This window comes from Etheostoma spectabile, chromosome 9 (assembly GCF_008692095.1).
Source record: "Etheostoma spectabile isolate EspeVRDwgs_2016 chromosome 9, UIUC_Espe_1.0, whole genome shotgun sequence".
Classification (NCBI taxonomy): Eukaryota; Metazoa; Chordata; class Actinopteri; order Perciformes; family Percidae; genus Etheostoma; species Etheostoma spectabile.
Window position 1 is genome coordinate 34,816,550 of NC_045741.1, and position 13,466 is coordinate 34,830,015.

General features: G+C 40.8%; 1 protein-coding gene across 1 annotated transcript in view; it reads right to left on the reverse strand.

Annotated features, from left to right (window-relative positions):
* Positions 1-1,157: 1,157 nt before the first annotated feature.
* Positions 1,158-13,466, reverse strand: part of trabd2b (TraB domain containing 2B) — a 41,554-nt gene continuing 29,245 nt past the window's right edge. Inside the window, exons 4-6 of the mRNA XM_032527078.1 lie at positions 6,366-6,462; positions 3,443-3,727; positions 1,158-1,761 (exon numbers count right to left, since the gene is read on the reverse strand). Coding sequence (XP_032382969.1) covers positions 1,527-1,761; positions 3,443-3,727; positions 6,366-6,462 — 617 coding nt within the window. The 3' untranslated portion in view covers positions 1,158-1,526. The remainder of the gene's footprint in view (positions 1,762-3,442; positions 3,728-6,365; positions 6,463-13,466) is intronic.

A 13,466-nucleotide genomic window follows, 5' to 3' on the forward strand; every position in this document is an offset into this window, starting at 1 on the left:
TTTTTTCACGGCAGATACGTTGACATGTAGTAAAAGCACAGGTGTATTCAAAGCCATGCATGATGGCTGCATTCCACTTAGGAGAGGCCCTGGTGTTGTGCATGCTGACTCACTGAAATAGCTCACTGGGACACTTGATGGAATCGAGCCATCGTTAAGGTTATCAATTTCAGCTGTGCTTTTCCTACTAAGGCAAGCTGTGAAAAAGGTCCACTAAAGTGCTGTTAACTTTCACGTGAGATTATGTTTTATCATTCATGGGCATTAACTGCATTCAAGAGTTGTTTAATTCACATTCTATCTTAATGTACATTCACATTTTTATTGTTTTATTTTCACAATTAGTTTAGTTTAGTCCTCCTTAATTAACTGTACAGCTTTAGCCTCTAGGGCTAATTAGCAGCTGTATTCCCCAGCCAGCTGACAATAGGCATCCCAAAATACAATAGTTAACAAATTAAAATAAATTACATTACATCTATAATGACAGCAGGCAAGCAAAAAGGATTAGGACATACAAAAAAGTGGCACACAAACAAGCAAGCACAGATGATGGCAAAGGCATTAAAGCAGTCCATTCAGTAAAAACAATAGAAACGAGAAAGGAGAGTAGTCACAGAGGCCACAAACAAAAGATGCATCTTCAGCTTTATAAATAGCCAATTTGTAATGTACACATGTCACAAAATTCTGCCCAATTACTGTAATTAATCAATATTACAAATAATAAGAATGTACATAGATAGCAAACATGGGGGAATCGGTCTTTATTTATTGCTGGCTGTCTTTAGGAGGCTGCTGTAGATTTGATCTATTTGACTCTATTTTTCCTCCAACATTTGGCCATGAACATTCAACCCAAATGATCTGTCCACTGGAAGAAAAAAAAAAAATCTTGTTACACTTTATAAGTTCTCAAAGTTTTTTTTATATTTTTTTTATTTATCTTTAAAAAGCAAGAAAATATACTCTTTTCTTCCAGAAATAATAAATATACAATTTTCTTTATGAACAAAATGCACAATTTACAAAAAAAGTGGCAACCGAGTGCTCCACCTCCTACACAGTACTGTTTGACTGTAAGCATTCAACTCATTTATCACAGCGTTATAACTGGTATTAGTATGTCCTACTCTTATTATTAATGTCTTTTTTGCCTATACATTATTACAATTTTCATTAGAAAGTTCCACCTCACTTTTCAGAATTACAGGTCTTCATTGTGCTAAGTTTGTTATTCTACCATAGTACTTTCATGACTTTTGAAGACTCCAACACAGTTCATTTGTTGCTTGTGTCGTGGCTGAGATCTCTTCCACACATTTTGAGACTTGACAAGTTTAGTTAAGACGTGGGCAGGCTGGAGCTGATCCCTCCCTGTAGGTGGAGGCCGACAGCAGGCTTAGCCATTGTTCCTCTATCTCTTTTCTACATGTGCTGATGGTCAGTCCTTGTTTATCAGGTACATTCCACTGCGCTGGTATGGAGGCAGTAGTGTTTGTCTGTGAGATAACGCTATCTTGTGGTCAGGAGGTAAACAGCATGTGTGATAGAAGCCAGGCTAAGATACACGCCAGTGTGAGTGTGCTGTGGACTGAGGCTGGCTGCGCTGAGCTGGGGTCGGGTGGGGTAGAGGAAGCTGGGCTGGGATGTTGCTCTGTGATGGAGATCTTCATCCGTCTGTGCTGCTTTTGATGGGTCAGCGGAGGCTCCACTGTCACGTAGCCATTTATTATCCTCACATTAGGTGGTGGAGTAGTGCTGCTGGAAAGAGGACACAATGTATCAGGGTTTAGCTTTCAACTATGATCCATTAACAGAAAAAACAGCACCAATGTTAATTTGTAATCTTTGAACAAAAATCCCAGCTTCTTAAATGTATTATACTTTTATATTTGCTAGTTGACATTATGATCTGAATTATACAAGAGTTGTCAAATAAACAGTATGTCGTGCCACTTTATATACAAGTGCTCTAACGTATCTAATCAATTTTGAAGCAAAATCAAATATCTATATTCAAGTCTTCATGAATATCACTCCAGCAGCTACTTCCAAAAACTTAACGACACCTTCAGGGACTTTATAGCAGGCTCGTAGTCAGTAATGGCCCTGGCTGGCACTGGTCTGCCCACTTTACTCACTGGCCCTTCCAGCCAAGTTAGATTAAAAGATGTTGATATGAAAAACCAATAGTAACAGAACTAGTTGTGTGTGTTCGATGTGTCTTCTCTTCTGATTAAAACCAAACTGTTTCAACCATTGAATAAGGATCAAACATTTAGAAAGCCTTGGAACGGATGTGGTTGCTTTGGCTTTTTAGACAATGTACCATGGCCGTGTTAAGCAATGTACTGTTAAAAGTGGACAAAGGATGTGTTTCATGCTCCTTGCGTTATTATTTAACCCTTGTGTTGTCTTCCCGTCAACCATTTTTTTTCCAACACTATTATCATTTTTTTTCCGACATTTGTGACACTTTTTCAATGTTGTGGGTGCTTTTTTATGTTTTTCCCAAAATTATTTGATATTTCTAATGTTGACATTTTCAGCGCTTATTTCGACGCCCATTTTTTGTGATAAAAAAAACTGCAAACGGGTCAAATTTGACCCGAGGACAACATGAGGGTTAAGTAACCTAGTAACATTCCTATGTAGTAATAAATTATGAACACTGATGATGGCTTCTAGCTGAAACGCGTTTGTGTTTTGTCCAAATTAAATAGGAAGGTAACTTTGATCTTCTTTGATCCTGTCATTGCCGTGGACTCAATACGGTGTCTAAGATTAGGCGCCTTACTGGACACTTTTCATTAAATCTTTCATAATTCAAACAATTCTTGGCTGAAGTTTTCATTCTTTGATTTGCTTTTACTGCTGGTAGCGCATTTGCTGCTCATGATCTAACCGTAGTCCTGAAGCAACAATGTTGTCATGAATGCACAAAGGATATGTTATATGTGCAATTTTTGTCTGATGTAGGCTATTATATGTCATGCAGCATGTAAACGCCTTCTCTGCTGTTTGGGTTCATGTTTGTTTGCCCCTTTGTGCAATAAAATGGTTAATTTTATAACAGTGCTATGTAGAGCCAATGCTGCTGGTTCTGCCGATGCAAACATATTTTAGCCTGAATAGGTTAAAATCGACAGGTTTTTGTCTATATTGTTGTGTACAAACCTTTTAGACTGAGCTTGTTGTACACAGTACTGCTAATGCAGTTGCAATGCAGTATGCGTTAGAAAGTAAAATTGTTGCTGTTTTTTTCAGTTTGTCCTTTTATCCTACTTCTACGTCCTTTTGAAAATGGCCCACTTACTGTTGAACTGGCCCGCCCAAAATACTATTTCTGCCTACGCGACTGGTTCATAGAGATGAGTATCTTTCAAAGAGCTTAAAATCACTATATAGTAATCAGATCAGCATACTGTAGGTATCTCACCTATCCCCAATGCGAACCCACAGGTCACTGAAGAGGCGGGGCCTCCCGTGGCCACGGTGAACTTTGCGAGGCCTCTTGTGTCGTCCAAATTCCTCCAGCTGGCTCAGGCTGTCGGGGAGCAGCATGTGAGGCAGCTCCTCGTCTCCGAGGCCGGGCATGTTCTCTGGGTCGTCCAGCTCCAGCTCCATGTCTGTTGGACTGGTCAGCCATCTGTCGGGGGATATCGTGCTGGTGTCGGTGCCCTCTTCACTGGGCCGTACTGCAGGCTCTCTAGCTGGTTTGCTCCTGGAAGAGGAAAAATACCCAAATAGGGAGGGTATAAGTTTATACTCATGAAAAGCCTTCTTTGGGTTTTTTGACCATATACTCAGTGCATTCAAAGTTTGATTTATAGATGGAAAATAATCATTTTTGTGTCTGCGCTGATCGTAATTGAAACTATAAGACTGTTTCTCTTTTTGAATGTTATTGTTTGTGGTTTCTAACCACTTGATTGCTTTCCACTTATATTTCTTGACTTCAGTCAAGGACATGAATACCACATAGGACGCCTTGCCCTTTAAACGCTGCATGTGGCAGAAATACCCAGCAGGCAACAAAAGAGGAAGTTGTAACTCGTGTGGCCGTACTGACATCTGCCCGAAGCAGACCACCCAGAATCGCTGGCCTCTCGTCGAAAAACGTTTGCCCTGCTCCTCTTTCTTTCACCCATTTGTCTTTGTCCTCTCTAGTTCTTCTTTATGTGACTTTGTGTTTTAAGGTAGGACATCAAAACACACCAACTGTACACCTCATCTATGGGGCTACCAAGGGCGGAACTTTAGGTTCAACGTTAGGGGGGTTGAAATATCCAATTTAGAGCAAAATTGACTCTTTAAGCGTCAAACACTTCATTTTCTGCATTCTGGTGAATTGTTCTGTAACAATTTGTGCCTTTTCTGCATCAATTTATGGTTGTTATGTATTTATTTATAAAAAGGGTTAAGTCAACAGTTAAGTCAAAAAGTTCTGAATTTCTTATGCTCATGTCAAACTTTGACTCACTATATTACGATATTTGATATGCTACTAAACATAATATGATGGATCGTAGGATGGATCTTGGTCATGATTTCTTCGGTTCACTAAAAATTAGTTAGGTCCCTCCGATCATCATAAATTCAGTGGTCTGCACTTCTACTTTTACGGACATGAGCCCCCCCACCCCCTTTGGTCAGGGTGATGATAGCTCCAGGTCTGTGGTCAAGCTACTGTCGAGCCTGTCAGTCATTTAATCACTCTTAAAGACCTGTTGCAAATCGGTTCCAAACACTCCAGGTCTAACAGCTTTTATAAACTCCTTTCATTCCGCCATCTTGTGGTGTTTTTCCTCGTCTGTCATGTTACTTTGTATTAGGGAGCTAAAACTCTCTGTGCGCACACATGCAAGTGTGTGGTGTGCGTGTGCGGTGAATGCAAGTGTTTTGTGACCACAGCAAGTCAGTCCACGTGTCAGCTTTAAAAACCAGAACCCATGGCTAAAGCCCACAACTCTGCAAACATGGTGGAGGGAGATAGGCAGGTTGGGTCTTACAGCTGTAGTTTGCGGGGAGAAGTTCGTAAAAATCCCCAGCTGAATGGATAGATGGGGATGTGGGATGTGTTTACAGTTTTTTTAAAGGAATGCCCCTTGTTTCCAATTCCGCCCTGATTCAAGTGGCTTTTGTTACTACTTTATGGGCTCATGGATCAACCCCCTAAGTGAGAGGTAAGCTGTTTTGTGCCAAAAAAGTACACACACACACACACACACACACACACACACACACACACACAGTGAGAAATTAAAAGGGATTGTAGAGGTTTTTTGTAAAGAATTGCTGCTGGACGCCAAGCATCTGTGGGAGTTTACAGTAAGTGTGTGTACAACCCTGCTCCTTGGCACTGTGCATCCCTCCACTCACCCTGCGTACACATGCGTAAGTGTGTGTTTGTGTTGACCAGGCCGGGGTGCCAGTGGCTGCTGAGAACAGTCAGAACCACCCCTGGCATCTTGCCTTTGGCAGGCAGGGGAGAGAGGGGGGGAAGGTGAGCAAGTTGATGAGGTATTAAAGGATTCCTGCATAGCTTTGCTTTATTTGTTACAGAGCACAATTTGGACTGTATCTGCGTTGCACTTCAATAAATAAGGTTAAATAGCTCTAGACTCTAGAGAGAATGAGACAGATGTGGGCCGACGGAGTTGATGGATGTGCACATGTATCTGCACGCCTGCCAACACAAATGCTCTATTTCACAGTCCATATTACCATAACATTAATGGTGTGATGCAAGCATGAAATCACACCGTCTTTTTTGTTTTGTCAGGATGTCAAGGTTTGAAGTGTGACCTGTGATTGATTACTGCGCAAAATAAAAGTCTGTTCTATTATCATGTTGTCAGATGCAGTGTTGTCAAACAATAATTGTGATTTTGTAGCCCAAGCAAGATTGGGCAGCGGATTGGTTCTTTGTAAGCACGGCACTTTAGTCAAACGATCTGTTATCTCTGCTTACTCAACCTGTTCATAATCCTGCTCCGGATCCTTTGGTGCCGCGGGAATTTCCGCCGGATGCAAGTGTTTTTGCCGATGTCCGTTACCTTTCGCTTTCTTTGTGTGAATTTAACCCGGGACTTTATCAAGACTATGGTTAACTGTTCCTCCGATCTCTGCAGGGTAAATTAAGACAGCTAGCTAGACATCTGTCAAATCTGAGTTTTCTCTTGAATGCATTACAGCAGTTCTGTCCGGCGCTTAGCACCACCCAGGACGATTGTGATTGGTTTAAAGAAATGCCAATAAACAAGAGCATGTTTTCTCCCATCCCGGAATGCTGTGTGGACTCGCCAGACCCTCCTCCACTCAACAGCGTGTGGATGGTCTGGCAAAGCGAGACTACTCACTCTGTGACCGGCTCTTGGTGATCGGGGGGCACGTGGACGATCTCATAGCCTTCCTGTCTCAGGATGTCCAGTACACTGTGGTTCCCCAGGAAGTGACCTAATAGTAGACAAAAGGACAAAAGTCATGACAGATGAAAGGGCAGTAGGGCAATATTCAAGCAAGTTTTTTTTTCTTTTTGCTGAGCTCTCATTTTGTCTGTACAACAAGGTTTTCATAGAGAAACATTTTGATGCTAATAACAGCAACTTAAGTATTTATATATGTATAATGTATATAACTTTAACATAGGACCCAGGATCAACACTAGATTGTAGACCTCCCACACCAAACACAATATTTTTACAGTAGGGATATTGGACCCCATATTGTCTGCACTCATCCTAACTGCCCCCTCTGCCCCTATTTCTTTTACCTTATATATAATTCCTTCAGACCATCATCAAACCTGCGGGCCCCAGCCCCACGCTGATAAAAGCTTCTTTTTATTTCTCCCATCAGCCGATAATCCTGTATCACTCAACCCAGCAATAAGCCTTAAGTTAGTCCTAACATCACCCTCCGTTACACCAACCACACCACACACACCACACACACACACACACACACACACACACACACACACACACAGAAGAATTCATATTTGTGCGCTTGCAAAAATGTGCACACCGCAGGAATTCACACACTCACACACCTCAGCTCTCTCCTGCAGCTTATTAACAACACGTTGACATTATTCGAGCCTATAACTCGCTTTTTTGTCAGGGCCTTCTGCTCCCACTCAGCTCCTCACCCCCTGGCAATTTTTATCATTATAATGTTCCTGATCATTCCTGAGAGTCAAAGAAAGAGGCACGCAGTGTTACACTTTCTTGGCAGCCAAGTTCAAAGGCTGCCCTGGGATAGGCTGTGGAGTGAAAGTAGGCGTCTAACAACAGAGTGTCGGTGAGTTCAGAGGGGATTACACAGAGGGGAGAGTGTGAGTTTTTGTCTGGGTGAAGGTGGATGTACGTATGTGTGTGTGTGTGTGTGTGTGTGTGTGTGTTCTTGTTTTGCTATACTTATGCAGACTAAATAGCCTTACAATTGCAGAGGTGAGAATTCTTATCCTTTTTTTGTAAGAACTGTTTCTGGGTTAGGGTAAATTAAATCTCTTCAATTTAATAGAAAACCCCAGAAAATGAAGACTTGTATTTCCATAAAACTTGGTACACACATGTCCCCCTCAGGATGAATTGTAATAATAACAATCTTTTCTCTAGTGCCGCCATCAGGCCAAAATCTTAATTTGTCCAGTACTTTGGGGTTTCTTTTGACCAAATGCCTGCAACACTCCTATCAGCCTTAGATGTACACTGTATTTAGTGCTAATTGGAAAATGTTAGCATGCTAAAACGCATGATGGCAAACATATTTGATTAACATCAGCATGTTAGCATTGCCATTGTGAGTGCATCGACATGTACAACCTCACAGAGCCGCTAGCATGTCTGCTCTTAGTCTATCACATAATATAACATTTTGCAAATGTATAAGTAGACAGCCTGCTACCTATACATGCATGCTTGGGGGAAAACTGCAAATGGTGTACTCTATGGTGGTCATTACATATACATTAAGCAGTAGCATATAATACTAAAGTTAAAAGATAATAATATAAGAGAAAATATATACACTCCAAAAAGTCCCACTACACAAATTCCCTAGTAATTATTTTCTTCTCCTCTCATACATTCTTCTCTTTTTTCTTTTAACCCTTTCTCATAACAAGACGCTGGGGCCAAAGTCAGTGACCGCATGCTGACAGATTTAAACACCTTCACATCTGTGCCAAGCAGCTATTTCATTAATTTCTGCTGGCCGGTGGCAGAGAAGAACAGCCGGGTGTGAGGTCAAGCTGACTTGATTTCCTCTCTACTGTCATCCATAACACACTCAGACCAAGCAGTGTGTTTGTTTGTTTGTTTGTATGATGACATTGTAGTTTTTCTTTGCAGCCATCAGACGACCACACGTTTTTCATTTATAAGACACCCCTGCTGTAAATCTGACATTCTTAAGGTGTTCATTGTGCTGAGTATCCCCTCCAGTATACCCAATACCCCATTTGTTATTCACATGATCCTGTAAACATGCACCCACTCCTTAAAGGTCCCATGACATGGTGCTTTTTGGATGCTTTAATATAGGCCTTAGTGGTAAGTCTCTTTCCCAAAATGCAGCCTTTGTGCAGAATAACAGCCACTACAGCAAGTCCCACAGTGAGCTTTCCCTAGTATGTGCCATTTCTGAGTCTGTAGCTTTTGAGGAGGAGAGAGGGTGGGGGGGAAAGGTAGAGGCTGGGGGTGTGGCCTTGACCAACTGCCACTTTGCTCGTTTGAAAGCCATTATGTCTCTCATGGGTGGGCCACATTATCTGGGTGGGCAAAGCAGAGAAAGGAGAGGTATCCTTGCCCCTTATGACCTCATAAGGAGCAAGATTCCAGATTGGTCCATCTGAGCTTTCATTTTGTTAAAGGCAGAGCAGGATACCCAGGGCTCTGTTTACACCTATCACCATTTCTAGCCTCTGGGGGACCATAGGCAGGCTGGGGGAACTCATATTAATGTTAAAAAAAAACTCATGAAGTGAATTTTCATGCCATGGACCTTTAAACAACGTACTGTGTCCACAAACAAGCAGGCCAGCAATGCAAACACTTTAGTCTGCAACACAGAGCTAAAAATAAAACACAAGTAAACAAGACAAACAGCTACAAACATACACTTATGCCTCTCACACAAAACACACACAAGCAAAGGGCAATAAACACTACTTCTCTAATGTTGGTAATGTGATGTTTGAACTTAAATTGAGGGATTTCCCATGAGTTGGCACAATTTGTCAAACAAACAAAAATGTTTATATGAGTTCCTAAAAATTTGGACTTTTGGAAAAAAAAGTTTATTCACATGCTTTTCATCTGACAACAATGGCATGTGTATTGTTTGTTTCTGTGTGTTTTTGTGGTTCATCCCAGTGTGTGGGTGAGTGACTGGAAATAATAACTCTTTCCATACAGATGACTCTGTGTTTGTGTGTGTGTTTGGCAGTGTGTGTGTGGTGTGTGTGTTCCTGTCTGTGTGGGATTCGGGCAGGCGGGCAGGCAAGTGTGTTTTGTTTTTGGACTATCCAGACAGTAAACAGTGTGGTGCCTCTGCAGCAGCGAGCAGGCCCAACAAACGGCTCCATTAGCCAAGACGTAATGAGAGGTCAGCTGAGTCCTAATCGCTCGTAGGCCGACTGCAGTCCTAGTACACTGCAAAACATGCTTGTGCTGTGTGAAAGTTACTTATAGTAACAATCTATGGCATTTTGTAGACAAGTATTTGTCTCCTGATTTGATATTTACTGGTGTAAAGATCACAGGTCTAAGAAGCGTTTCAAAATCCACAACAAGAAGTGAACCAATTACTTAATTACTTTAATCTAAAACGAGTAAAAGAGGAACAATTAAATAGCAAAATATAGCAAAATATAACGTACAGAAAGCTATGTCCAAATGCCATACTACCTACAAATTATACTGAGCCCCTGTTATATATTGTATTTTTCTGTTTTCTTCAAACAGACTTTAATAAAACATCAATGACTTTGGAAGGCCGATTACACCTAACAATGAGGAGGCAAAATATTTTTCTAAAGACATAATACCTTCCCCCTAGTGCTGTATCACCATTGTTCTGATTTTTTGCAGGTGTGAGCGGTTCCTGTATTTCCGTGATTAGTGTTGTTAGAGTTATGTTTAGGCACTCACTCAGAGCCTTTGGTTAAGGTTAGGTAAAGACTGCGGTCTTGGTTAAATACTGAAAAAGGGACTTGAAGCATGAGGCAGGACGTGTTTACTTCTTAACACTTAATCGAAACCACAGTTTTTTCCTAACCTTAATCAAAGAGTTGGTTGCCTAAACCTAACCAAATACTGGACTCAAGATGCTCCGAAGTGTATTGTCCCAATGACAGCAGGTTAGTGGGGCAATACATCAACAGCACACTCAAAATTCAAGCGTCTTCAAGTACTGACTTTTTTGAAGATATTTAACTATTATTTTCCAGTACGAACTACATACTCAAAGCTTACTTAAAGGTGCCCTGCCACACAAAACCGTTTCTATATGCGCTCGGTAAATTATGCTAATATCCAGGCTGTCATTGGCTTGCTGTTAGCCAATCACAGTCAAGAAGATTAAGTCATTGAATATTAATGAGAACTAGCACAAATGGAGTCTTCTTTCAGGCTTTCTATACCACGCTAGAATGGCTTGAAACAAGGTAACTAAGGTAACCAAGTTACAGAGTCCATGGTAAAACTTCAGACATTACCACAAAGTAATGAAATGCGTGTGGCAGGGCACCTTTAATAGTAATATAGAATTGAGACATGGGGACACAGCTTCAGTCTTCACCATCATGTACATCACATTGTTTACAGTGTTTTTTTCCAGATTGCTAAAACACAGTTTTTGCAAACTAGGCTGGTTTTATCAAAACACAAGTCACAAAACCACACACCCACACGTTTTTTCCATTTTTCCCCAAACAAGTCAGTGCAACGTATGCACAGCAGATATGGCTACATAGGTCTGAACAAAAGTATGTTTACAAAAACAGTAAACTGAAAAAGAAAAAAATATATACAGTGTATTTATATAAAAAAAGAGGCAAGGAAAATAATTAGGCCGCACAGCTGGGTCTTCATTGTTGTTGTGACAAAAAGGCACTCACCTGTGGTCTTTTCATAGTGCTTACTTCCTGACTGAGATGGTAACAATTAACCATTGAGGTGTTTGGCCAGGTGACACATATATTGGCCAATCAGCTCATGTAGTGTCACTTGGAATGGCAGTGTTTTGAATTTGCAAACATGACTTTATGTCAAATTGTTGACTTATGCAGAGAACCGTGTTCAGTGCATTTTTAAAAAGTGCCATTTTAAATTGCAATGTGTGTGTAAAGCAGAAGATGTGTTTAGACTTTTGGAGACTTGAGAAGAAGTTTTGCTCTCTGTGTTCAGTTTAAATAAGTGTGCTATGCATGTCGTTTTAGTTTGTTAGCAATTGAAAAGAAAACTGTAACATTCAGAGTGTTCTGTGGTTTAGTTTAAGACAGAAGCAATGTAACTTGTGGTAATGTGGCTCCAAACTACTTACAACCACTTTCACACGTCACCCAGCCCTCTGGTCTTTCTTACAGCTCTGCTGTCGTCACTCTGATAAAGCAAATATTCCTTACAGTTTTCTTTACTAAATAAAACAAAACAAAAATCAGTTTTCAGTTGGAGACTTTTTGCAGTGTGTACATTACCTTAGAGGGTGTTTCCCCTCCTGTAGCTCCGGAGAGCAGAGTTAATGACCCAGTTACTCCTCTGTTTAACAATCCCTCCATCCTGATTTCCACTTACAGTAGCGACTCTGCTTCTCCCCCTGTCTGTCTGTGTTTACTGTAGCCACCTTTTGTCTCCATGCCTATCTCTTTATCTGTCTGGCTTTCCAGACTTAATCATGTCTTTTTAAAGCGTCTGTGCACGTTGGGTTGTCCCTGTGGCTCTGTCTTCAATCCTCTATATGTTTGACTTTCTGTCTGTCCGTTTTTCCTCCGATGGCATTAGTTTGTTGCAAACAGAGTTGTTCCAGCATGTCTCTCTGTTTGCCACTTGGTCTCGACTCCAGCCATGTCAGCACCTCTGGGGCCTTCACTCCTATCTCTCTAGCTCTCTTTTGCCTCTCTCCATCATAGGCTCCGTCTCACCCTTTATGTCTATTCATCCCTTTCTTTCTACATTCCTCTGGACAACCTCTGAAGTGCAAAGACAAGCTGGTGGTAGTGCAGGAGAAGAATGGAAACAGAGAGCCAGTTAAGCATTAAAGAGTGGTCCAAAACATGAAGAAAACTCACAGGAAGGGAATTATATTATTTTTCAGTTTTGCACAAACAAATGTGTTTGCAATTACACTGTGTAAACAATGGATGAACTGATGCGCGCTTGTGGTTTTAAAACATCCCACATGGCTTGCAAGCAGACCACCTCATATGAAAACTGCAATCAGAGCACAAACGGTAAGAAAACGAAGAGGGAAAACATGATGGAGGAGAGTAGGAATTGGCAGTTTAGTAGTGGATAAAAGAGGAAGGTCACAGACTGACTAGATGGATGTGGAGAATGGCTTGAGGGAGTGAATAGAGGTGGAAAAGGAGGATAGATGGAGAGTGTGATCAGAGGGCGCGGAGGGTTGCATTGACGTATGTTCTCCACCAGCCAAATTGCATGCTGGGTGCTGTTGCTACATTATGGCCCAAATAAACACAAGCTGTTGCCTTCCAGCCAGTTGAACAACTGAAAGATGGATGAGTAATGAGAAGATGAGGAAACCCCGGTGAACTGAGAGGAAAAATTAAATCTGCATTATAGTAGCATTATAGACAAGCGTGTGTTTGTCTTTAGATTCGTTGGAATCGGGTTCTTGTGTGAGTGTATGTGCAGGCTGATTTGTTTGTGTGTGTGTGTAGGTATCAACTGAGTGGCAAATTAAAGGAAAAAAGTCAAGTGTTGGACCCTCAAGTCAAGTCAATTTAATTGTCAATTCAGAAGTGCCAGACAATTACGTTTCTCTCCAACCCAGGGTGCAATAAGGCTACGTACAACAAGTTTAATTTAAAAAAGATAAGAAATAAGATAAAGAAAGATAACTTTCATATACAATTAAAAAGATATGTGAAATGTTTTATTTATTTGTTTAACCTTTATTTAACCAGGTTAGTCTTATTGAGATATAAAATCTATTTTTCAAGACAGACCTAGAAGATAGCAGAATTTAATTTATTAATTTATTTGACAGGGACAGTGGACATTAATTAACATTGCTGTAAATGCACCAGAATTAGCCAAAAGGCTATTTTTTATCTGTTGTCCCTGAACAGATCCCTTAAAATTGCCTATACCTTAATAACAACAATAAGAAGATTACAGTCAACCATACAAATATAAAAACCAATACAGCAGCAGAACACATTAGTTACATATAAAAAACGTACATTTCAATGAGATAAAAGTGCCATTAGTTAG